The sequence below is a fragment of the Cucumis melo genome, chromosome 4 (genome assembly GCF_025177605.1).
Source record: "Cucumis melo cultivar AY chromosome 4, USDA_Cmelo_AY_1.0, whole genome shotgun sequence".
NCBI classification, from domain to species: Eukaryota; Viridiplantae; Streptophyta; class Magnoliopsida; order Cucurbitales; family Cucurbitaceae; genus Cucumis; species Cucumis melo.
The window spans coordinates 29,541,792-29,569,256 of record NC_066860.1 but is presented as its reverse complement, the minus strand read 5'-3'; the positions used below and the strand labels follow the sequence as shown (position 1 = coordinate 29,569,256).

At 32.3% G+C, this 27,465-nt stretch overlaps 2 protein-coding genes and 1 pseudogene across 6 annotated transcripts; 2 read left to right on the top strand and 1 right to left on the bottom strand.

The window, feature by feature from the left end:
- Positions 1-1,150: 1,150 nt before the first annotated feature.
- LOC103486951 (tyrosine-protein phosphatase RLPH2-like) lies at positions 1,151-4,136 on the bottom strand (annotated as a pseudogene).
- A 1,273-nt stretch (positions 4,137-5,409) lies between these two features.
- Positions 5,410-9,613, top strand: LOC103486952 (calmodulin binding protein PICBP). Of its 2 annotated transcripts, XM_017044201.2 has the most exons (3): positions 5,416-5,709; positions 5,800-5,861; positions 5,957-9,613. In XM_017044201.2, exons 1-3 carry the CDS (start codon positions 5,589-5,591, stop codon positions 9,272-9,274), a joined length of 3,501 nt encoding a protein of 1,166 aa, XP_016899690.2. In that variant the 5' UTR covers positions 5,416-5,588; the 3' UTR covers positions 9,275-9,613. The 2 variants fall into 2 exon arrangements, with proteins under 2 accessions (XP_008443341.3, XP_016899690.2); XM_008445119.3 differs by having other exon boundaries at positions 5,410-5,861.
- Positions 9,614-11,714: 2,101 nt separating this feature from the next.
- Positions 11,715-24,291, top strand: LOC103486953 (folylpolyglutamate synthase). Of its 4 annotated transcripts, none has more exons than XM_008445120.3 (16): positions 11,715-11,870; positions 12,745-12,938; positions 13,184-13,249; positions 15,670-15,779; positions 16,003-16,063; positions 16,816-16,899; positions 17,598-17,654; positions 17,763-17,823; positions 18,077-18,123; positions 18,443-18,520; positions 19,338-19,496; positions 19,897-20,229; positions 20,386-20,464; positions 21,522-21,677; positions 23,482-23,663; positions 23,984-24,291. In XM_008445120.3, exons 2-16 carry the CDS (start codon positions 12,795-12,797, stop codon positions 24,041-24,043), a joined length of 1,677 nt encoding a protein of 558 aa, XP_008443342.2. In that variant the 5' UTR covers positions 11,715-11,870; positions 12,745-12,794; the 3' UTR covers positions 24,044-24,291. The 4 variants fall into 4 exon arrangements, with proteins under 4 accessions (XP_008443342.2, XP_016899691.2, XP_050939896.1 ...); XM_017044202.2 differs by having other exon boundaries at positions 11,759-11,870; positions 12,554-12,938; XM_051083939.1 differs by lacking the exon at positions 11,715-11,870 and having other exon boundaries at positions 11,877-12,938.
- Positions 24,292-27,465: the final 3,174 nt, after the last annotated feature.

Here is a 27,465-nt window from a genome sequence, read left to right as displayed (position 1 = left end):
TATTGTATTCTTAAACATTTTTTTTAATAATATTTGTTCTTTTTTTTTTTTGTTTCTAAACATAGCTAACACGTTAGTGAACTACGTGTGTATGTATGTCAATCTTTTACATTCTTCCTATTTACTTAATTAATTGATTTCGTAACAAATATATTTGAATTGATGATAACAGTGAGAAGTACTAAACATTTGGCTTGTTGTTATAACTAGCTACTCGAGATGAAATAGTTACTAGACAAAGTGGTATATTAATTCTTTCATATACGAGCATGATTTAACCGTTGAGAATATATGTTTTTGAAAAATCACATATTTTCTCTCGTTACGACTACTGAAGACCAAATAATGTTTTTTTTTAAGTGTGATATAAACTACAAAATGTGAAAGATCAAGTTATATAAACAATCGCATCTTTTATTCCCTTGTATTTTCATCATTTCTATTTTATTATCTCTCTTCAAATACTTACACCTATTTTTATGTATTTATCTTTTAGCCAACGAATAACAACACAATTTATATTTAATTTGAATAAGACTACTTAAAAAAAGAAAAAAGTTGGAAAGGAGGTCAATATTTAATATTAAATCATACCCAATGGCACACGTATTAAATGTTGAATTGAATATCTACCACTTTATTTTCCCCATTTGATTAATTAATTCTATTGTCATATAGAAGTGATTGAAAACGTTGATATTTTTGTAATATATAACTGAGTGAAAAGTACTCAATCTTTTATTATATTATTATTATTATTATTATTATTATTATTATTATTATTATTATTATTATTATTATTATTATTATTATTATTATTATTATTATTATTATTATTATTATTATTATATCTCAAATGTTATCAAATAAACGAATTGAAATTTAGTATAGTTTTGAAAAGATCAGAAAATTGAATAATCAAATTGAGATCTAAGCATATAGGAAAAATGAGATGTCGTTGTCAAAACTTATCCTCGAAAAGGAAAGGAATTATTAATTATTGTATTTTAAAAATAAAACGAAGAAGAAGAAGAAGAAGAAGAAGAAGATAAGTGTGAAAAAGGAAAGAAAGAAAGAAAGAAAGAAAGAGATAAGTGTGTGTGAGAATATATATATATATATATATATATATATTGAGAGGGCTCGAAAGTTGCACAATAGGGGGCGTGAATGACTCCGCCAACGGGACCGACTTCGCATAGTACACGGAAATCATGGTGCACATAGAAACTCACTTACTATATATATATATATATATATACTTTTATTGTAATAAAATTGATTAAATTGTTACTTTCATAAAAGTTTAAAGATTTTAATGTTTGAAATTAAGATAAGATAGGAGAATTTAAAAGATGTCTGTGTCACGAACAATTTTGATGGAAGGAAGTAAAATTATTGCAGCTAAAGGATTGACTTCAGGGGCACTGCCACCTTCGTCAATGATGAACCTTAACCCATCCATATGAAGTCTTCCATGGTGTCCACTTACAACTATTGTTCCCTTTTCATCATTATTATTCTCACTTAGTTCCTGTAACATCATGATCATAATTATTACTTTCAACCATATAATTGTTTCAAATTAATTAGAATTTTAATAGTTTATTTTGTTAATTCAACTAAAGAAGTTAAACACAATTAAGAATTGATAAATTGTGTTTGTAATCTTTAATAAAAATTTATGAATTTGAAATAATTAAAAGTCTCGCACGGTAATTTTTTCAAATGTAAAAAGATGGTCTAAAATTAACAGGCTAGAATTGGTTGGATAACTTTTTCGTTTTGTGTTTTAGTTTTCAAAGAACAAAATACGTTTGGTATGGATTCAATTTTTTGTATTTGTATCAATTTATTAATAAATTTGAAGAGTAATTTTGAAAGTGAAAAAGAAAAAGTTTTTAAAACTTGGTTGTGTTTTTCATTTAAATACCAAATGGGGCCTAGAATGATGACCTTTGGGATATTCCAAACATTCTTCCTCCCACTGAGGCCCATTATTTTGGGGAATTTGGTTTCCTTGGCCTTCAAAAACTTGAGTTGCTCTTCGATATCTTTCCCTTCCTCCAAACCTGCATGAACTGCTATCAATCTGCACTTTTTTATGCCATCTTTTGTCTCCAAACACACATCATCCTGCCAATCAAAAACTTCAGTTTCTTAACTACTTCTTTCACTAATGTTCATACATACAAGGGAAATTGTTTTAAATGGAAAAAGTACTAGATTAGAAACTAATTAGTATTTACTTCTTCATGAACCCAAACCAGATTGGAAAGGAATTTCTTGTGTTCTTCAGGTACTGCCTTCATCAAATCTGACAAACAAAAGTATAGTGAATTACTTTATAGCTCAATCGATGTTCGTATGTTGAGAAAGAAAAGGGTGTGATATAGAATCAAATTTAAGTTGAGAGAAAAAAAAAAGAAAAAGGGTATGAGTTGTTACCATAAGATCCATGAGGAACACCATAGGACTTGAATGTTGGTGCAGCATCATAGACTGAGCCCATAAACTCAATTCCATATGCATCAAATCTCTCCCTTGTAGTCCCACCCCACATCCTTGCTTGGAAGTGCATCTTCTCGTACCCCTCCCCCTTGTACCATCCTTCTTCTTCCTCTCTCTCCTCGAACCCCTTCCATGTTGTCTCGAACCCTGATCCGTCCGATGGAGCTTCCACGAGCCCCAAGAATCCTGCCAGTCCGAACTCGTGATTTCCGGCTAGAAACACATGTTTTTGATCCGGATACCTTTCAAACCAACACACAAATTTTTAGGTTATGTTTGATTGAGAATCTAGATTCTGTTTTATGTTTGTACGTTTGCTGAATTTAGTAAATGCATGTTCGGGAATGACATCTCAAATGGTGTTTTTGATTTTTTTTTTTAATTTCTATGATTCAAATTGTACAGATTCGAAAACAATATTATTTATATTTTCATCGTGTCAAGATTTTAACATTATTTATAAACAACGTTGTAATGTATCTTAACTCTATTTCCTTTTTACAAATTATAACTTTATTTTTCAAAAGTTTATTTGAGACGTTTTTAAATATACTAAAATAAATTAAAATATTTAAAATATATAGCAAAAATTTTTATTCTATCAATAATAGACTCCTATTACTATTTATCAATATAATGATAGAAACATATCTAAGTGTTTATTGTTTATCAATACGATGATAAAAACACATTCAGTGTTTATCAATGATAGTCATTAATAGAATTTATAATTTTACTATATTTCGTAAATATTTTGTTATTTTTTACTATTCTTTTTCATATTTCTTATTAAACGAAGATCTCAACGTTTATATTTTTTAATACATTCACTCCTATGAATTATATGTAAAAAAAATACCCCTTCGACTCAAAACTATCTTCAACATTGGCAAAATAGAGGAAAATTGACTGAACACAACAATTCCGAGAATGAGTAATCAAATCTCATATCACTAGAAAGAAAGGTGATGTTAATTTAATTAGAATACGGAAGCACACCTACCTACAAGTAGCTTACCTGCATCTGGATGGCAACTAATTTTTAACTGTTCACATGATCGATCATTTGTTTTACCGACAGTGAGGGTGTCATTTTGAAACTTTGGAGGCATGTTTTGTAATTTAACCAAAAAGAAAGAAAAAGGGGTATAATCTTTTGAGTTTCGAGTATACCTGGAAGGCAGTGAGACTAAGAACTGAATGACTTCTCGTGAATTGGGCCCCCTATCGCAGTAATCTCCCAAGAAGATGACAGTTGCGGAGGCGAAGTCGGAGGCTCCGATGGCGGATTCGAGGTTTCGCCATAGGTTCTGAAGCTTGGTGAAGTATCCGTGGATGTCCCCCAATACAACACACCACTCTGGGTTTCGTCTCCTTTGACATATTATTGGATGGATCTAGACTAGATAATATCTTTCTTCTTCTTCTTCTTCTTCTTGTTCTTTTTTTCTGAGCTTGAAGAAGGAGGCTAACTATGGAGATCAAATGGAGAGTAATTTTTCTATTTGTTTTTTGACCCGTTGACTTGAAAATAAGTACCAAAGAAACAAGAAGAAAGTATGAATATTGCTTCTTTCAATATGGCTATCTTTGCTCTGTTTTTTTGTCATGGCCCCTCCCCCCTCCCTAATTTGTGACCGCAAAATCTTGCAACCACATGAATTAAATATATATAATATAATTGCAAATATAGTAATTAACTATTTAATAATATTTAAAAATTATAGATATAATAAAACTTATCGAAATATATGAAGTTTATTATGGAATTTATTAATCATGGAAGTTGATGAATAATAAATTTTTCTATCTGTAATTTTTTAAAATGTTATTGTATATTTAATTATTATTCTTAAATAAAGTATATAAGATTCAAGCTATTTTGTATTTTTGTTAAATCTAAAACAATAAAACTGCTATTTATTAGAAATTTACAATTTGTACATTTTCTCCTAGTTATTTTTTTGATTTAGATAGAGATTTTTTTTTCGGATAATGTCTTATTCTCGTTTTTGCTCGTTTACCTAAAAAGTGATAGGTTGTATTTGTTGTCATCGATGGAATTATTATATGCTTAGGGAGAATCGAGTGTCCTACCAATACCAATATTTAGTCCACAAATAAAATTGTCGTTTAGTCTCTCTAAACCTAGGTTTAAACTCTATTGCTTGCAATTTTTTTAGATTATGTTTACTAAACTATAGACCCTCTGTCAACAAAATTTCTAAATCAACTATTGTTTATTGTTTGCTTTAGTTGTTCTGTCTAAAATAATATAGGAACAATTACGAATGTTGTAATCAAACTCAAAATATCTACATATATAACATAATGCAGATAATCTACAAATATTACAAAATTTAGACTTAGCTTCCGAAGTTTATTATGCGCTACTTGAAACCTCATGACTTTGGAGTACTTTAGTTCATATCGGACTTCAAATGAATTTCATTCTTTGATTTTTATAGGATTTTTGGCTTCAATTTTGAGGTGGAAATTGATGAAAAGGATTGGGCGTAAAAAAGAGGTTGCACTTGGAGTAAAGATGAGAAGTTCATGATATTAAATATTGTTTTAATTTTAGAAATTAAAATGTTAAATTTTGAAACACAAGAAATAAACAAACAAAAACTAAATCTATTTGAAGTAAAAAGTGAGTTATCGTAGTACTAAGTTTCTATAGTTTACTTAGGACGTAGATTAATTTAGATTGGATTATAATAATATGTATTTATTTTATGTGTAAACTAAAAAAAATAATAATTAGAAAGAAAAAAAGAACAGTAAAAAGGATGAATTTGTCCAATAACTTTGGGTGTGAGAATTGGGTCAACCCAATTACGCAAGAATGAAAAGGAAGACATAGGCTTATACATTTGTACAAGTCAAGAAAACCATTATCTTTTTCTTAATTTCACATTCAAATCTGACTGCAATTCTGTTGCTTCCGTATTTTCTCATCCACAAAACTCTCAATTTCCCACTCATTCTCCCCTTTGAATATCAAAATTCTTCACCCCTTCCTTGATTTTTCACCCAATCCATTTTCTGATTCTGTTCTTCCAGATTCAGGGAGAATGATCGACCTCGATTCTCATCACCACTCGCAATCAGAAGAAGATTGTAGAAATGAAGATGATGGAATCTCAAGCTTGGATAAATCCGCGGCTAGAGAACAGAAATCTGAGTTTAGTTTGGGTATCATTTCTTCTTCTTCTTCTTCTTCTTCTTCTTCTTCATCATCATCGTCATCAAGCTCTGATGAGACTACTCCAAGTTCAATTTTAGATTCGGCCCCAAATTTCATGAAGACCACTACCAGCTCGGAAGCGAGAAGGAAGTATTACCAGGTCTGTCTCAGATTTCAATTTCTTGTTTCTCAAGTAATTGCGTTTGGTCGTAGTGGATATTGTAGTAAGATTTTTAAATCTACTGGTTGGAACAGAAATCAAATCGCTCTGGTTCAAAGCCTTCCAGAACTTTGACAAGAATGTCGAGTTCTAGATTCAAAAGAACACTGATCAGGAAGTCTACCGATGAGCGAGAATTGGAATTTCCAGTAAGTTCTCGCAAATCTAAATTGGAGAATCAGAATATTGGGCAACAAAAATCGAATTCGACGATCTCAGGGATAATGTTAACTAGAAAGCCATCACTTAAACCTGTAAGGAAGTTAGCGAAATTGGCTGCTTCTAAGTCCAAGAAATGTTCAAATATGGAAATATCTGAGTTACATCCAGAATCTTGTGTTGAAAAGGCCACATGTTCTTCGGCCTTCAAGGGTTCTAAGTTTCCTGATAACATTGAACTCCAACCAGGAGAAGAGAAAGAATCTGAAAAACTTGCGGTGAAGAAGATTTGTCCTTATAGCTATTGTTCCCTCCATGGTCATTCTCATGGAAATGCCCCTCCATTGAAGCGTTTCAAGTCTATAAGGAAACGTGCTTTGAGAGCTAAAAATAACAAGAGTGAGAGTGAACCGCCTGTTCGAGCCAAACAATCTGGAAATAGGAAGAAAGGTATTCGAGCAAGCAAAATGGTCGACAGAGAAAGATCAGTAGCTAATGAGATGATGAACGCAGACATGTTAGTATTTGCTGCAGAGGAAGAATCTGATCCTAGTGTTTTTAGGGATATCGATACGGGAGAATTATCCAATATGAAGGAAAGTAAATTGGATGCGGGTGAATGCAACTTGAAGGACAGTTCGGGATCTTCTGCTTTTGGTTATGAGGAAATGGAACATCAGAGGGAAGCTGATGAAAATCTAAAGGAAGATTTGGCAGTGGAGATCGATAGTTTATCGCGTACGAGTTCCAGCTCTAGTATCAGCTTAAATTTTACAGCAGAAGTGCAGGAGATAAATCCAAAGTACGTCAGAATGTGGCAGTTGGTATATAAGAATGTAGTGGACAGTGACTCTGGCAATGTTGGTAATGAACTGCCTATTCTTCAGGTGAAGGAAACTTCAAAGGAAGTTGACAACAAATTGCTTGTAGATACCAATTCCAACTCCTTTAAGCTTGTCTCCAATGTCGATCAGGAAGGAGCAGATGTGTCTCCTAATGCAGCAGCAGCCTATAGAAAACTAGAACTCTTCAAGAACGAAGCTATTAAGCTAGTGCAAGAAGCTTTTGATAGAATACTTCTCCCAGAGATTCAAGAACAACAATCTCTACCTCGTGACTGGAATTCAGAAGAGAAGCTGCCGGAAAGGATTCCGGCTGAAGTTAGAGGATCAAACTTCTTAATGTCTTCTTCCAGTACTCATTCTGCAGGGGAGGATCTTGCACAAGATGCAGAAGAAATGCGAACGAAAGTTGAAAATTCGCCATCTATCGAAGAAAAGAAAACAATGCCAATTGAGAACAGGAATCCGTCAGGACCTAAGAGATGGAGTAACCTTAAAAAGTTAATTCTTCTCAAGAGATTTGTCAAGGCTTTGGAGAAAGTAAAAAAGATTAACCCACAGAAGCAGCCACGTTTTCTATCACTCAAGCCTGACCCAGAAGGAGAGAAGGTTCATCTTCAACGTCAAACGACAGAAGAACGGAAAAACAATGAGGAATGGATGCTTGATTATGCATTACAACAGGTTATCTCAAAATTACAACCAGCTCAGAAGAAGAGAGTTTCTCTGCTTGTAGAAGCTTTCGAAACAGTTCTTCCAGTGCCTGGAGTTGAGGCTCACATCAAGACCAAAGTAGCTTCTGATGGAACTGATAAAGATAGTGAACGTCAAAATAGTGCTCATAATACCCTTTTTGGGAATCTTTTGAACACGAAGAATATTGTCAAAGCGTCTGCAGGCCAAGCAAACAATATAGCCAAGGTCGGAAATAGGAATTCCATGACATCCTCTATTAAAAATGAAGCAAACTCGGAACATCTTGGGAAACCAGAACAAGATCAAGCTATTCATGAAACTACTGGTATAGGGTGGAGAGTAGGGGACATTGCGGTAGAAAAAGAGGTCAATGTGAAAGGATCCTATCCTGAGTCAGTCGACATATGTTTGCCAGAGGCCAATGATGCCATATTAGACAGTGAGGCCGCCAAGAAGCCAAAAGACACTAGCTATGAAGAAGTTTCAGTAAATGGAAAACTTCTAAAGATTTCCAAAAATGTAATTGCACGTTTAAACACTGAACTACTTCATAATGAAAATCTGGAACCTGATCAAAAAATATCCAAAAGTGATGGTTTGATCGGTGTAACTAGTGGAGTATCTGATATATCCAAAAGCCTCTCTTCAGAAGAATATGAGACATCAGCAGCAGCTAGAAGCCTTACTCGTGAAGAACATGAGAAATCAACTGAAGTCAATAATTTAGAACTTTCCATCTCAGCCAATGAACTACTGGAAAAAACAAGGGCGGCTATATTCGATAGAAGTCGGATAGCTCAATCAAAACTCGCTTCCACACAAGCAAAATCTGTTACTCCCGAGGAAATCAATGCTGCTTCCAGCATTGGTGAAGCAAGTGAAAAACGGTTTGAGGAAAAGAAAAATAGCATGTGGTTCTTGATATACAAGCACATGGCTTCAAGCATTGATGCTGAAGATGGTTCAAAGACTCTTGTTAGTGAGGAGACTGACAAGGATGAAAAGGAATTTTCCTCAAGAAAACAAAATATGGAATTGGAAAACAACTTTGTGAATGACCCAGATGTGGAACTCCAATGCATTGAAGCCATAAAGCTCGTAAACGAAGCAATTGATGAGATTCCTCTTCCAGAAAACAATACCTCGCCCCATGATGGATCGTTGTCCAGCAACTTGATTAGAGACCAAGGATTATTCCTAGAAGAGAAACAAGATGCCTCTGAGATAAAAGACAGAAAAGGGGAAGCATACGATACTACTGATTCTAATGTTGATGAAGGATCAACGAATTCTGTTGATTTAAACAGCCAGGATGATGGAAAAGAGCCAAAGTTTGGAAGCAAAGACAATCGGCAAGTTCTAAAGAATTGGAGCAATTTGAAAAAAGTAATTCTTTTGAAGAGATTTGTCAAAGCAATGGAGAAAGTAAAGAAATTCAACCCAAGAAAACCAAATTTTTTGCCTTTGATGCAAGATGCAGAATCAGAAAAAGTTCAACTGAGGCATCAAGACACAGAAGATAGAAAGAATGCAGAGGAATGGATGCTTGATTACGCACTTCAGCAGGCCGTGGCCAAACTCACTCCTGCTCGTAAGCGAAAAGTCGAGTTACTCGTACAAGCTTTCGAGACAGTGAATCCAACAATTAGTAAGTGAATAACCTTAGCATCAATTCTGCATTGCATTCATTTGCACATTTTTTAAGCTGCATCTTGTAAGACCAAAGATCTTCTCAATATTTTTTTGCTTTTAGTTCTTTTATTGTATATTCATTTTTGTCTTTTGGTTTGTTGGAGAAAAGGGTTACTTCCATGGCCCTTATAGTGTGAAATTTCTTATGATTTTCAAAAGTTTGAAGCGTTGGATTGTGAATATGAAGGGTAGTTAAGTGCTTGTAGATGCACCAAAAGAACTGTATTTTTCACTGTATTGATCATTCTCTATTTGTTGTAAAAGCCTATAAATTATCAAGGAAAAATGGCAATATTTTATTTTGATCTTGATTTTACATCACCGGGCCGGGGTGTGTGCTGTATTCGAATATCCAGCCAAAAAGGTTACGATCATTTCTTTTCTTTTTTTGGTAGAAGCTGAGACCCACAAAACTTATTGATCATATTGGTCCATCTATCTATTTACAGCGTAACTGCTTTAAACGACAAACTTGTTTAGAAATGTTTTCAAATATGGCAAAACATCACCATCTATTAGTGATAAACGTCTATTTCTATCGATGTCTATTATTAATAGACAGAAACATTTTGCTATATTTGAATATCTAGCCAAAAAATCTTATGACCACTGATTGCGAATTCATCTTCCATATGCCATATCAATAATATGTTCAGAAAATCAATTAATATATTTTGAAACTATATCTATTTTTACTTCATATGTCAACTTAGACTATTGCTCAACCTGTGGACTAATCTTTTTTCTTCTTTCTTTCCTTTTTACTATTATTGAAGTAGTAGTGCATATGGTTTATTAGAAAATAAATCAATAATTAGTAGTGTTAATAATGTATTAGGGAATTTTGTTAGCACCGTTGTATTTGAGGTATGTATAATTAATGTTAGTCAGAATATATCGGCTGAGTGATGCTATCTTTAATATTTGATAAACACAATTCAAACAGAAAATAAACCAATAATAATTTATTAAGATTTTTTAAGAAGTACAATATCTTGACTTAGAGTATATTAATTGTGTTTATATATATAATACTACCAATAAACTATATATTACAATATTTAGAATTAACGACAAATCGATAAATTAAATTAAATATACAATTGACATGGTTGGTTAAGTATAAAGAAAATAAAATTCTGAGTGTCATGATAACTTTCTATTAATAATTAATAAAAATAGTGATAAAAGTCCTAAAGAAATCAAAGCTCTCGGATTAAAATGTCGAGTTTTTTCAAATTCGATCGAAAATCAAACTCGATCAAGAGTAAGTTTGAATTAACTTTCTAAGTATTTAGAATATTTTTCGCTTATAAACATCTTTTTAAATATTTAGAAAGTCAATTCAAACGGGCATTAAATGTTATTTCATTAGTCTATCCTATGAGATACAAAAGTAAAATTCAAAGGGTCCTTTTTAGAGTTAGATTGAAGTCTAGTTTAGTCATGAAATTTTATACTAGGTCTTTAAAAATTTTAATGTGTAAAAGAAAAGTTAATTTTTAATTTTTTCTTTCTTCTTTTTTAATAGAGGCATGACGATTTGCAAAATAAAACGACAAATCTAAAAATGCACTATATATCTATCTTAAGATGTATGTTGAGAATCTTACATTATAAATATTAGTTATAATATTTATAAGCTACACGACTTATTCTTCACATTGCAAATTACTTTTTAAGATGATTTAATCATATATTTATAATATCTTAAACTATTTGGTTCAAAATTTAGTTACATCACATATTCAACGGTTTTAAAATTAACAAAGAACCAATTGTTCCTATTCTTAAATTTCGAACTTCCATATTTTATGCTCAATAAGTTCGTAATTTTAACAAATGTCTACAATATATTCCAAAAAATCGAAAACTACAAAAATTATTAGACAAGACTTTAAATAATTATATATGTTTAAAAAATTTAGAAACCACGTATGTACTATTAATTATTAGAGGTCCGACCCCAATCTCACATATCGCAAAAACAAATTTTAAGTAATAATTACCATCTTTTTTAACAATACATGTTGCAAGAGAATTGAATCTCTAATCCTATGTTTGATAATATCAAACTCCAAATAATCGATTATGTATATGTTAGATTGCATGTAATAGTGACGACCTATATATACTTACTTCCCTTAACCTAGAGAGCATAGATACTCGATTCAAGGACACTCCCTCCTAGTGAATAAATTACAACTTATATAATTGTAATCCAAAGTTTACAACTTACTTACATATACATATAATATATACATATATATATATATATATTATATTATATTATATTATATGCTATTTAGTGAAATTTAGTTGTATAAAATAACGATGAATGAAAAAGTGAAAAAGAAAAAGAAAAAGAAAAAACATGGGTGAGTCGAGAGATATCGAAGTTGATCTTTTGACAGCAGTTTCAACGGCCAAAAAGCGCGGACATATATTCCTATCATTTCTTTTCTATTCTCATTGCTCATCCAGATTCGGATACTCTCCTATGGCGGCTTCTCTCTTCTAGTCTTATCAATCTCACTGCACCCCTCATTTCTGTGTTTCTGTACGTTTAATTTTTACTTTTTCTTTTCTCTCTTTGCCACTTTGTTCCTGTCATTTTCTTTATGCAATGTTAGCTTCGTAAATCTTGTTTTCTACTGATTGGGAACAAATTTAGTGAAATAGAACTGCTGGGTTATTATCCTTATCTGTCAATGCTTTGTCTTTTGTTGTGAGATTGGAGTATATGTCGACGTTTCAGTTTGAATTTTGTGCAATTAACTTAGATTTTATTACTTTCTAATCTAGCTTTAAAACACAGTGTTCTTCTTCTTGTAACAATATTGATTGATTGCTAATGGGGGCATTTAGAATTTGAAAATGATAGACCCCACTTGAAATCACTTCTTTAGAATGAATTAGTAATTGGAAAGTGCTTCGAAGTTGGTCCTTAGAGTTCACACCATTTCTTTCTAAAGATATTGGATTTAGACAGCCATCTAGTCATTAGAGGAGAGCTTTACCACACGCTTGAAGTTTTTGCACCCTGCTTATCTTTTTGTACACAAAGCCTGATAGTCTCTCTTGTAATGCTTTTATTTCTTTGGTTCTTCCTTTTCTCTCCTACTTCAAAATACTACACATCTTCGGTTGTTCTTCTCGTTTTATAAAATACCAATTTTTTTAATGTACTGCGTGTCTTGCTTCCCTGATGCCTGCACTTTTTTTTTCCCACCTTGCTCTTAGGTTTTATGTTCGAGGATATTCAGTAATGGACCATCTCTTTCTTTCCCAAAACTCCTTGGTTTTCTATCTCCTTGTCTCTCTTGGTTTGTGAGATTTGTGTATATAGAAAGATTTGGAATCTTCTCTGGCATTGCCTCAATATGATTTTTGATTATTGAGTATGAGATTCTCAAAATCTTGTTTGTTTCTAGTGATGTGATAGGTTTCAGAAAGGCATAGAGGCTTTTCCTTGTAAAAAAAAATGAGAAACAGTTTGCCTCAATTGCCTTCCTATGAATCTGCTATGGAAGCACTTTCCTCCTTGATAAGACAGAAAAGGCGTGGAGAAATGGTTTCGGCAATCTCTAAAGAGGAGAAATTGGTGAAGATGAGAAAGTACATAGAGGTAACCCTTCAGCTATCTGTCTCTAATAAAGAAATCATGAAAGAAAATGTGTCAATGTTACTGATCTGCTATTGTGAATATGTGATAAAAGTTCTTGTGGTTCAATTATTTAGTCTGGTTGCTCTTTCTAAATATTTACTTTTGATACAATAGAAAAGGGTGGGAATGATAAGTTGTGATTGCCGATCATAGTGCTTGAACTTCTTTCTATACGTTAGATCACAATGCTTTTATTTCTTCTGCAGATTCTAGGCGTAGGAGAATGTGTAAAGAAACTCAAAATTATTCACGTGGCAGGAACTAAGGGGAAGGTAAATATTTTATTTAATATCTTCAACATTGCTTATGTGCATTGAAGCTGAGGAAAAACACTTGGTTTATAAGATCATTGGAGTATCGTATATTTCATAACCTCTTTGTATCTCAATCAAATAAGATTTATATAATTTATTTATTTAAATCAAAGGTATTTTCATCAATTTATAAATGAATGAAAAACAAATTTTAATAAAAGATAAGCATCATGGGTTGGCGCTATTGGGACATGGGTATAATAAAGGATCCAATGGGAATGAGTTTAATCCACGATGACCACCTTTAAGATTTTATACACCAACTTTTGGTGAATTGTCTCGTGAGAGTAGTCGAGGTACGTACAAGCTGACCTCACCTAGACACTTAAGAATATCAAAAGAAAAAGAAATCATCAAAGATGAACGAAAACCTAACAAAAGGAGCCAACTGAAAAAAGAATGAAAAAAGATGATTGGAAATAATATGCCTATTGTTTGTTTTTCTTATGCTCAAAGTGGAGTGAGCTATCCGAACAAGATAAGGAAGGAGTGTGGTAGTGTAAGTTGAGATGAACGTCATGGCGTGTGCGTGTGCTTGTGCGGTGTTTTAATTATTATTATTATTATTATATTATAATTTTTAATTTCAATTTTTAGTATAAATCTCTCAATAGCATAATTGCACTATAGGTCTCAAAAGGGGTAAAAGAGTAAGAGTATAAAAAAATAGCATGAGGCCAAGGAATGAATAATTTCTGGAAATAGTTACGGACTTCTACCTTGTCTACTTCTTTGAGCATTTTGTATTAATTTCTTGTTAATTTAGGGGGGGGGGGGGGGGGGGATCTTTTGGTTCCTAGGCTGTCCATAGCTTTCGAAGTGCTACACTTTTACTCCTCAGTCTTGAGTTTAATTTTCATTTGGCTCCTAAATTTCAAAATGTTACATTTTTCCTTTAATTTTAAGTTTAATGTTCATTTGTTCCCTAGGTTTCAACACTTTACACTTTTACCCTCAAATTTTCATTAATGCTCACTCTTAGTCTTTGACATTAATGTTTAGTTAATTAATTTCAAACAATAAGTTCTTTTAAGTTAATGAATTGACATCAACACTAAGGACCGAAACTGAGTATTCAATGAAAATTCAAAGGTAAAAGTATAAATCTGGAAGGAGCCTAATAAAAAAGAAACCCAAAACTCAAGGGAAAAAATGTAGCATTTGAAATCTAGGGAGGAAATGAAAAATATGTTGAAGGCTTAAAAGGGTAAAAATGTTTGAAAAATAGGAACCAAATAGAAACTACATTTGAAACCTAGGGACAAAAAACTGAGGTTACTCTTGATCGGGAAGGATGGTTGGAATGCACAAAAGGTCACTACCTCATAAAGGACCAATATGATGCTTGCTAAACGGGTGGCACAGTTGTTGATTTAGCAATAAGATTTCGAATGCATGGAGTCTTCGAATGGTATGGAGGGAAGGGGAAAGAGTGAGCAATTGGATATGTGATCATTTTGGTTATGGGGGAGTTGAGTGGAGTCATATTAAGCAAGTTGCAAAGGAGAGAAAGAACAGCACTAGGAAAGGACTAATGTTTGATGCAAAGAATGATGAAGTGAATGGATTTTTGAATCGTAATAATTCAAAATCCACAAGGGGGTTGGAGACTCCTTTTAGTTTGAAGGAAATCAAGAGGGTAATTTTTAGCTTTGATTGGAACAAGGTGCCTATTGTGATAGCTTCACTATCACCTTCCTGAAAGGAAAAGTAGTATATTAAGGAGGTGAATTTGTTTTGGTTTTTATTGATGTAATCAAAATCATGCTCATGATGAATTAGACTTACATAGGAGTACATGTTTTAGGAGTGAACGACCTTGAACTTTTTACCTTTTAGTCTCTTAGTGATCTTCTAGCCTTGGAAACAATTTTTTGTAGTCCTCTAAAGCTAGGGGGTTGGATTTTGGTAATATTTCATACAAAATATATCTTTCCCAGAAATTTCTCCTCAAAGCTTGCAGTTTTTTTTTGTATTCCTCCTGAGATATTAAATTTTGTTGGTAAGTTTTGACTATATCAATGAGAAGTATCTTCTTTTCTAGAAAAGTTACATATTATCCATCATTTATTTCATATTCATACTTTTTTCTAAACAAATAAAATGAATGAGCTGGCTAGTTTTCTTTGAACGATTTTTGACACAAGTTTGGTAAACAATGGAGCGAACTTATGAATGCAGAGCAAATTTGTAGACCAAAAGTTAACTCACTTGTGATTGTCTACTGGCTATACAAAGTAAAATGAAAATTTTGGTCCATCATTCATATATTGCACATGGGAGAAAATTTAACCTCAAAACCTGGTTAAAGAATAAGCAAGTCAGTATTGCAATGTTATTTGATCTTCTTTTCATCTTCATCTCTTCTGTATATTCAGGGTTCCACTTGCACCTTTTGTGAAGCAATTTTACGAGAATGTGGTCTTCGAACTGGACTCTTCACTTCCCCTCATCTCATTGATGTGCGAGAAAGATTTCGAATAAATGGGTTAGTGTAATATGTTGGTATTTAGCAAAAATGCGGCTTATCTTACCCATCCCTCTCTTTCTACTATAAAACACCAGCATCATACAGAGATACCATTACATGCGAACACAGAGAAATTATTAAGAAGCTTTGCGTTTACTTGCTATTTTCATGCTTCATTAACTTTGTTGAAGTTGTGTTTCTTGCTTTATTTTTACAATCTCACATTGAATGGAATGATCAGATTGGATATATCAGAGGATAAATTTCTGCAGTACTTCTGGGCCTGCTGGACGCAATTGAAGGTATTGTTGGGCTCTAGCTCAGTTGCTACCCCCCCCCCCCCCCCCCCCCCCAATAAGTATTTCCCATCTTTATACCCACGCAGTTATGATTTAAAGAACTACAATGAGTATATACGTCATTTGCATGTTCAAATGGTTTAGCCAACCATAGATCTGCATGAGAAAATATCAAACGATAACATTACTTTCATATGCATTAACACAACTGACCTGCCTTGGTAAATACCTACAAACAGTTGGTCCATAATCTCTTGTATCCTCGATTATTGATGATTTTTTTTTTTTTTGGCTGATGTTTCTAATACAAAAATATAAAGATCCAATTCAGCTAAATTGCTGAGTTTATTTGGAATTGACGAGTCAGTCACTTGGAAGTGAAGATTTACACATACCAATCTTCTTGGATTTAGGAGTGCGCTGGAGTAATAGTTGGTAATAGAGTTTGTGAAAACTCCAATATTTGAACAGTTCAATAATTCAGTTGAATCATGTGTGAAAACTCCAATGATGCCTGTTGTTCTAGGTTGAGCTCCAAATGTTTTTTTTTTTCTGTTTTCACATGGCATAGCTATCTCTCGTGGGTTTCCTAATTTTTTGACAAGAAACAAATATATCATTCATAGATGAAAAGAAAGAAAAAGAATTCAAGGGCACAAATTTCAATTCTACAATGTCTACGTGCACCGCTTTTCTCTTCCAACAGCTTGCAAATTAGAACATTCAATTTTTTGACTTTGGATGTTAATTTGCAGGAAAATGTTACAGAGCATCTGCCAATGCCTGCACTATTTCAGTTTCTAACACTGTTGGCTTTTAAAATATTCATAGACGAAGAGGTAAATCACTTTAGTTTCAGTTAATATAGCTCTTATTTTAAACAGCGAGGGATGCTTGCGATGATTGCTGATATTGCCTTGTTCTTTGTCGTCGGCAAGAATTGAACATCCTCAATGGCATGTACTTTGAATGTCATAGCATGATAACCTAGCGTAAAATTCACAATTTTCTGTTTCTAGCCTCTCTATTCCTTTCCAATATATTATTACGAGGGTTGAAATAATAGAGACGGCAGGGAAGTAGTCCTCTGTGAGTTTAAATAAGGTTCTTTGAACCTTTTAAGCCTTTGTTCTCCCAGAAAATAATATGGCCAAGCTATGTCTGGCCAAAACTTTCTGTCTCGGAATAAAGCCTTATTTTCTTAAGGTGGTCGACTCATTGGTATAGTCTGTTTCAGGTGGAATTTAAATATATAAATCTTTTCGTCTGCTTAGAACCTCTTCTTTGTTGGAGCCAAGTTAGAAAAGTTATGACAATCATTTTCCTAAATAGATTAGCTGTAGAAAAGAAGCTTTTTCCCTATACTAGTTAACGACGTTCTAAACTTGATTAGTTTTAGGATTTGATTTTCTAAACATGTTCGTACTTAGTAACTTGGACCGGAGGGTTGCATGATTATCTTCCTTCTTGTTTTCCTTTTTCCGTTTCCCATTCTTATTTCTCATTATGAAATTATTGATCCATTTTATCTGAATAGGTTGATGTTGCAATTATTGAAGTTGGTCTTGGGGGAACGTATGATTCAACAAATGTGGTATGCTCTGCCTATTAGAATAGGTTTATTCCAAATGTTTTTTATGCTGAAATGATTAAATCTTAGAATTACTAAAAACTTATTGATCAATTAGTGGTTGTTGTGCAGATCGAAGAACCTATTGTCTGTGGCATCACTTCGCTTGGGATGGACCACATGGAGATATTAGGCATATCTTTCTTACTTGTCATTAAGTTTTTCTTTCTTCAGTTTTCTAGGTTTAACTTCTTTCATGTGCATTTTATGGGGAAAACGATTCAAGCTCCAAGATGGAGATGACTTGCAGTATGAATTCTAGAAACAAATTAATGGTCAAATGCTATAAGTCTGGTTTGGGCATTCATATGTGATACAAAAAATTAATTACCTGTGAATTTGGGGTAGGTTGTTTAGTTAGATTTTGACAGTGACACGTGTTCCAGGAGACTCGCTTGGGATGATTGCTTCACACAAGGCTGGAATTCTCAAGGTACAGTGTCAATGTAAGCAATTGCAATAACATGATTTGTTTATTTTGTTCTAAATATGACTAGCAAGGTAGTATTCTACTCTGATTTTAGAAATCGCATTTTTGAAGAATAAAATGCAGCAATATTGCACAAATTTTTATGCATGATTTTGTTTATTTGTTTTCTAGCGGATAAGTGTAAATATGCCAATCACTACAGTATTTCTATTTTGAGTATACAAAATTAGAGTTTTAAAGAAACAAATATAAATATATTTCACACGATGCCTGATTTTCACTCATATTCTGAGTCAGCTTCACGTCTTGTGTCCATGTAAAGCCTCAAGTTCCTGCATTCACAGTACCACAGCTTCCGGAAGCAATGGATGTTATCCAGAAGAAGGCACGTGAGCTTATGGTAATTTTCTTCTTCCCAAAAGAAGAGTAGTTGCAACTCCAGCTAAACCTTGGCTTATAAGCAGCTTCATGTTTCTTGGGTTTGCATTTATCTGTGAAATGAATGGAATCATGAAATGGATTTCTTTTTCAACGACATTTTGGAGCAAGCAATTAAGCAGTGAAATACTTGTTGATCTTTGTTTTAAAAAATTTAAGGATCTTGTAGTTAAGAGTTTTGGTTCATGTTATAACAGGGATAAAAACCGGGTTTCTATGTCAATAATCATACACACACTCACACACAGACGTACACACATACATACATATTACATGTACATATATATAACAGTGATAAAAGCCTCACATCAATGTGTGTTGATATTAGTAGAGCAATGGCAGATTGCTCCACATCTTATTAAGACTTCTTTAGTTTTACCGGAAGAAAGTCCTCTAGGTTAATGCTTGCGGAGATGCGGCATTCTCTTTAAGCACGTCACTGGATTCTACTATGCTTTCTGGTTCCTGTTGTTGGTACCATGTATGAGCTCCAAGTTATTTTGTAATTATGTTTGGAGATCTTTTATGTAACTCCTTCATCCCCTTATACTTCTGTTAATCTTTTATAGTTTTATTCAATGAAAACATCACTTATCAGAGAACAAATAATGCCCAATCGTGGCTGAAGAGAATTTCATAGAGATAGGCTAAAATTCTATATGGGGTGGTACAGGTATTAATTGAAAGGTCTAGAATAGAAAATGTACACATTTTAATGGGGGATGTGAAGAGTCATAAAATAGAACCTCACTAGACATTGACCTATGCGCCTATTGCAGGTCCCCTTAGAGGTAGCTGAACCACTTGACGTCAAAAAGCTGGATGGATTGAAGCTTGGCATGTCTGGTGATCACCAATTTGTTAATTCTGGTCTTGCTGTCTCCCTTTGTAAATGTTGGCTTCAGAGGACTGGAAACTGGGAAAGGATGTTCCTAAATGTTGGTTCAATCTTCATATTTTACTTCATGCTTTTCATGGTGTTTTTGTTGATGGGTTTTTTCTTGAATTGTTAGTCGTGGCATTTAGGAAATGTGAGAATATGTTGTCTGGAAGTGTTAGGTTGGTTGGTCTATTCTTCCCCACTCCCTGTCGACATGCATGTTGTGTAATGCATTTGCTTCTCTTGCCATACGTACATGCATTTACACGCATCCCACATCTATCAAAATGTTGGATGATATTAGATAACTATTTTATCTGATATCTACTTTATCTAGGCAGCTAAAGGATTTTGCGCCTTAATCAAACTGGATGAGTTGATCTTTTTCTTGTTATTATTTTTTTAAAAACATAGATATTTTAAACCTTGTGACTATCTCTGTCTTGCGCAAAACTCAGGGTTTCAAAGGAGCCAAAATACCAGCTGCATTTCTTAGAGGTCTTTCAACTGCCAATCTTTCAGGGAGAGCTCAGATAGTTTATGATTGTTATACACCGTCTTTTCATTCAACGACACAGTCTGACAACTCAAATGGAGATTTAGTATTCTATTTGGATGGTGCTCATAGTCCAGAAAGCATGGAGGCTTGTGCTAGCTGGTTCTCTAGTGTTGTGAAGGGCAATCATAAGTCGTTAAATTGTTTTAGGGCTAAAACTATGGACAGAGATTCAGGAAATGATGACCCTGTAGAAGTTCCGCAGGAAGCCGAGTCCACAAAGTTATCAAAGCAGGTATTTTCCAAAATTAACATTATATTGTGGGATTTTAGGGTTTCTTTTCATCGTTACTGATGAATCTCTCCTAGCCCAGTCTACTTCGATTTATTAGGGTAACCTATTAAATTTGGGATGTTGTAAAAGACAGTATTTTATTTTTCCTGTTTTTAGATTCTCCTATTCAATTGCATGGAAGTGAGAGACCCACATATATTACTTCCACGACTAGTGAATACATGTGCTTCCTCAGGTATATGCTTGTATCCTTGTCTTTTATTTTATTTTATTTTTTTAAAAAAATATATAACTAGTACAATGCAATACTATACTGCAAAAAGAGAGTACAAAAGGAGAGGAAGAAGAGACCACCTTCCAACCTAGCTAAGGAAGTTATAAATGTCTCCAATTGGCTTGGATTTTAGCCTTTTTGTACAGTGTATTCTACTTGACTCATTTTGGTACCAAAAAGTTTTGCATGCGCATTTTGGGCACAAGAAACCGAGTCTTCAAATGTTATTGGCTTTTTTCAACTTAAATAACCCACAAAAAGCTGCAATAATCACAATTCAATTTCCCTTCCCCTTACATACAGGCTCATTGTACCTTAAGCCATATTATCCTCCACTTTTGGGCTCATAGGCTCTGATTGGAATCTTCATAAAAGACATGTTGTTTTGACTATATATATATATATATATATATATAATGTATATATATAATTATATATACTTGATATAATGTAAAGAGACTGAAGCTTAAAAATACTAAATTCCGATGGAGAAAGGTGAATAAAATAACAAGAAAGATATATGAAAAAATTGCAATTAAGAACGATGTAACATGATATATCTTCCATCTCATGGTCAATATTAAACATAATGCACGAAGGAGATAACAGAAAGTTGAGGATTCTTCTTTCGGATTTTATCTAAGATATTCAATTTGGAATGGAGAAGAGTCCATGCAACTTGCAACAGCCAATTTAATCCCTCAGGTCAATCAAATTTTGTGTTGAGGGTCTAACTGCCTTATGGCGTGGTATCTTGCTGAGTAGAGAGGGCCATGGTGATTTCAGGGAAGCTTCTAATAGAATTTTAGCAGGCTGATTCATTGGCAAACAGTAAATGCTTAACTTCGGTGGTTCTGAAATAATTTTCCTTTTCTGCAGCAAATTTTGATAAAAAGGTGTTCTTTGTTCATTATAATTGGAAAAAGGGTTAATAGGCATGCTCTCATTAATCTTCTTTTCAAATCAGAGGATTTTAAGATTTGGAGCCCATTTTTCTGACTTCCGTCTTTTAATGTAGGTGTTCATTTTTCGAAAGCCCTTTTTGTCCCTACCATGTCAACATATAGCAAAGTCTCTTCCGGTAATTCAGTGACTCCATCAGATAATATAAGCAAGGACTTGTCATGGCAACTCAACCTACAGAGACTTTGGGAGAAGGTTATGCATGGAAAGGGTATTTATTCATTCTCTTATTGTTCTCAAGTGTGCACAACAATCGTCTGTTTTCTATATAATGCGGTTATGCCTGTCATGCATTCTCTATAATGCAGTTATGCCTGTCATGCATTCTCTATGGAAGTGGTGAAATGTTTGTTTAGTTCCAATCTAGCTTTAGTTTGTTTGAAAATAGAGACAATTAATAGAAATTCTTCAAATTCTTTCTGTGGAATATAATATATATATGAAATTGTTAAATGATCAGCATTCAGCAATTTGAATAACCACGATACCACTTATGGAGGGAACACTAAACTTTAAACTTTAGGGAGGAGGTGTTTGAGCCCCCAATTTCAAGTGAGTGGAGTGGGCTATTATAGCCCATTCCATTTTTTTGAGCTTCAATTATAAATTAATGTTTTCAACTATTATAACTTACATTTAATTGTAGGGTTCCTATTTCAAATCCGTCTTTGTTTCACTGTGTATTATTTTCGATCTAGATTAAAATGGTTAGCAGTCTAAATTGAAATTATTATATCTCGGACTAAAATTATAGACTAGACTCAACCATCAACTATTATAATCTACGGACTATATTAACCACCGATTATAGTTACCAATTCAGCATCCCAAAAACCATCTTAGTTCTTCAAATGAAATAAATAAACCTTTGATGAAGCTGTAAGTTTTAGTCTGTATCAACCAGTGGTAATTCTTGAATTTACCGATGGAAAATATATAAGTAATAAGTTTCACTGCACTGATTGCATTGATAAAAAAATGGAAAAGGGAGAGTTCTCTTCGGGAGGTTGGACTTTCCACTTAGAACCTTATAGTGAAAACGCTTTTTGTTAGGATACCCATAGAACCCCACCGCAGCTCCCTAAATATTCCCTTGCCTGACGTAACAGAATGTTATCTTATATGTTACTACAAAATTGGGCCCCACCCCAAATATACCTGCACAAAACTCCCTCCCAATTGAAAAAATATCTGACTTGAGACTTGGGATTTTCTTTTTCTTTTTCTTTTTCTTTTTAGATGGAATCTCAAGCTTTTATTAAGGAAAAATAAAGGAACAGAAACATCCCTACTAAAGAAGCCAAACCAGATTAAACTGCGTAAAGTAATGGGCTCCTACCAAAAGTATATGCTGCGACAATGGATAATTACAAAAGTTGTAGAAGACTAACGCTCTTAGTCAAGGATAAGCATTAAAGCTGGCAAGAGACTACACCTCTTCCTAGGATTTCTCAATTGCTCTAACAAGCCTGATATTTATCTGAAGTCAAAGGCCCTACAAAAGGGCCAAAAGAGCCAGTTTGCCACAAAATCCAACCCTTCTCTCGTAGTGGCCGATGCAAAGAGCCTCCGCCTCATTATATTTATAATAACTAGAACTTCAAACTATTTCAAGCCAAACAGACACGTACAAATTCAACAAATAATCACAGACTGAGTGTGGATGATGCAGCAAAGTAATGGCTTACTGTGTGTGATAGCCTTCTTTGAAGGTTTTGTATTGCTATAAAAATGGTGCAACTCACAGGCAAGTCACTTATACGTAGTTCTGTAGAACAATATTTATATTTGATGATGCAGCAAAATGATTCCATTTGACATTAGCAATTCACTTGACACTCTATATGAATGAACAGCATTGTAAGGCTATTGATAGTTTAATACTAAATTCATGATGGATCTCTATTCGTAATAGGTGATTTAGTATAAGGAGTTAACTAATTATTTATGGTTTAATTGTTTTATTTAAATCTTGATCAAACATGGTTGTCATCTCATTTGCTTGTGATTGTCAGATGCTATATTAGAAAAGGATCTTAAGCTAGACAGTGAGCGGGGTTTGCCTGCTCTGTATGAAGATTCACTCTCAAGTCTTTCGGAGAACAACTTGAGTAGCAGCGCAGCGGTGCCTTCGTTGCCATTGGCGATAAAATGGTTGAGAGATTGCGTTCGAGAATCCCCATCCATTAGACTACAGGTTAGATATTTCACTGGATTAGCATAGTCAAATCTCAGTCTGTGAATGGCGGTGAAACTTCTCTTTCTTGACACCATATTTTGGCCTTTTGACTCTTAAATAGTTTTCAAGTGGAACTAGATGGTGGTGGGAATAGTTTGTTCTTTTCATTGGTAGATGAAAGTTGGGGATAGTCGTCATAGGGTGATAGATATCTAAATCTCACTCTGTGTATTTCATGAGTTATGCAATTCATTATGTGTTCTTTTCTAAGACTAAATTAAAAAAGAAAAAGAAAATAACGGAAATAGTTGTTTATTTAAATTTTGTTTTCGATTCAGGTTCTTGTCACTGGATCACTTCATCTGGTTGGAGACGTGTTAAAACTATTAAAAAGGTGATGTTTTAGATGAACTCATCTGGTCTCCCCATTGTTAAGGATGTGGTATTTCAAACTTCCAAGGATCTGCCGTCGGTTGGGTTTCTTCCCAATTTCTTTCGTTCATTCAATTCATGCCTCAATAAATTAATTTTAAAGTTATTTGGTACTCATTTTCTGGTGGTAAATATTACATGGAAAAAGAGAACTTTCTTCTTTTTCAAGGCACAAATCATTGCGATTTTGGTAATATATTCTTTATTTGTTCAATTACTTCTGGTATTTGCGATAGTATCTGTATCTCTTCTTCTTGAATCTTTCTAATGTTCAACTTTGTGGCTTGGCCTTTGCTTCTAATACCAGAATTTATTGTCTATTTATTTATTTTTATTGAGATTTGAATTCTGAATTCGAGGAAGCAAATGCATGCCAATTATCTCACATTTTGCCCAAAGAATGAAATTGACATATTTGATTTGATTTATTTTTTGGGTTGAAATGTTCTTTTCAAATATAATAAAATGAACTAAAATATTTATAAATATAACTAAATAATGATAGATACCAATAAATTTTTATTCATCTATCATTGATAGATGCTAATAAATATTAACATCTATGAGTGTTAACCACTATTTTTTACCGATGGATATTGAAGTTCTGTTATATTTATAAACATTTTCAACTATTTTTTTTATTTAAAACAAATTCACAAATTTGAGATGGAGATTAAAATCTTTGACTACAAATTTATTTTATCAATGGCATCTTGGATTTGTTTTATTAATGACATCTTGGATGAAGAGTTTACTTTATACTCACCAAAATAAATAACTCTTCATAAATATTGAATTTCTTACACTCAACCTCATTGAAGTTTGTTAGCATATATTCTTAAACATTATTTTATTTAAATGAAGCATTGTAAGTCAAAACTCTCTTAAAGAAACAAAAATGGTAAAGGTTGTTATGTAGTCTAAACATTGAGATGTTGAAGAAGTGTGGTGATATAAAGGCATCTTGAACGTAATTCCTTTGCCTACCAATGAGTATCATTCGAGAGGAAAAAAAAAAAAGAAAAAGAAAACAAGAGCAAAAACAAAGAGGCAAAAGAAAGGAATAAGGAAAGGAAGACGTTCTTTTTGGAACTCTCAAGTTCAAAATTGTTGATTCTTTTAAATTTTTATTACTTCAAATCTTTGCATGCCTTTTTAATTTTGAAAAGTTGTATTAAATGACAAAATGATCGAAAATATTTCAATTATAACTAATGTCTAAAAGTGATAGATCGTGACAGATAACTATATATATATATGTATCATCTAATATTATTACGGTTTATTATTAATAAACAGTAAAATTTTACTATATTTATAAATATTTGACAGCAACTATTTAATTTTAGGAAAATTATAATGAATAACAATTTTATGAATAATAATAAAGTATATTGCAATGTTTTTTAAAAAATGGCAACTATAACAAAATCTATATGTTGTGGACTTTATTATTGATAAACTCTTATGTTTTATCGGTAATAAACCAATATTTACAACAAGGTCTATCAGTGATAGACTATAACAAATTTTGTCATATTGCAATTTTTAAAAATGTTGTTATTTACTTAATTATTTTAAATTTAATTAGTATATTTGAAACTATTTCTTAATTTTAACATCAAATACATTTTTGAAGTTTTGTTTAATAAAGATAAAAAGAAAAACACAATGGTAAATGGAGTAAAAAAAAAGAAGTGTCTCGATCAAATAATCAAAACATTGACCCAAACCCAATGTAGCTGATTGTGATCAATCCAAATGAGTGAGATTTTAGAATGAATGGAGGATGACAAATTAAGTAATTTGTGGTGTATATTACTTTGAATAATGAATTGAAAAGCTTATAATGTGAAATTTCCATTATAAAATAACAGACAAAAGAACATCCTCTGTTAAATGCAACTTTAAATGTTCCTTTCATAAGATGTATGATAACAAGAGGCATAAGTCCATATAACTAATGAAAATAAAAATGGTACTCACATTAAAAATAAGTTTTTAGGTTAAATTTATAATGTTCATACATGTAGATTAATCATTAATTAATTATTTTAATTTTTAAATTAGGGTTTACTTCCATTTAGTTTATAAATTTCACATATCATAATTTTACCCTACTATTTACAAAGAGTTACACACCTTTAATTACTTTTCATTTTATCGCTAAGTTTTACTATTTTACAATTTTGTCCCATAATTTCATTAATGCTTACTTCTTTTTTTTCTTCTTCTTTTTATTACCTTAACTTAACTTTTAGTTAATTAATTTAAAGTAATTGAAAGGTGAAAATGTGTAATTAATTATAATGGCGAGAAATTACTAATAGGAAAATGGTAAAAAAAATGATCAAATTGGACGAGTTTTATATTTTAGTAATTTTTTTTTACTATAAAGTGTAAATAGTTTGTATTTTTTTTATTATTATTATAAAATCGTCAAACTAATATAATATAATTTACTTAGTTCTCTTAAATTAATTAATAAATAATAATAAAGGTGAATATTTATTAAAAAATCAAAAGTAAAAATATAAATCTTAGACTTAAACTTGAGAGAGTAGATAATTTTTTTTTTAATCTCAAATTAAAAATGTAAAACTAGACTTAAAATAAGGAGTAAAAAGTAATCTAAATATAGTCAAAATTTAATTTAGAGGTTGAAAATAGATATTATCCTCAAACTAATGGTGTAAAAAAACTTGTAATTATCTCCAAATTTATGGTGTGAAGATATATTGTAGAGTCTACAACTTCAATATCTTTCCATTTACCAAATATAATAAGGATGACATTAATGCTACATTCCTAAAATAAGTTTTTCCTTTCCTTCCACCTTTTACTGCATGACAAGATAAGAAAAGCACAAAACAACAAAAATAAACAAATAAATAACTCGTAAAAAAAAAGTAAAAAAAAAAATCGTTTGAAATTTGTTCAAAGTAAATGCTTGTACTTTCAAATGTTCAATTCTAGTGCATTTATTTTTATCGAATCTTAAAACTTACTCTACTTATTTTATGATTGGTTAGTTTTTCTAAAAACATTTTATTATTAATTATCGTTTTTCTATAAATTTTGAAAATATACTCACGTAGAAAATATGGTTGGTTACAAATACAAAATATGACTACAAGATGCTGATGGACATCGATAAAAATTATTGAGTTTTGCTATATTTTAAAATAGAAAAATTACATAAGATCATAAAAAAAGTTAGAAAAAAGCAGTTCATAGATTTTTGTTTTTGCATATCGCAAATATGACAATTAATTAGATATATCACACGGCTATTAGAAAGTTATCTGCTTTTAAATTTGCTAATTTTACAATTTAGAAAATGTAATGAAATAAACTTTATTATCATATTTTTTTTTTATTTTTACAA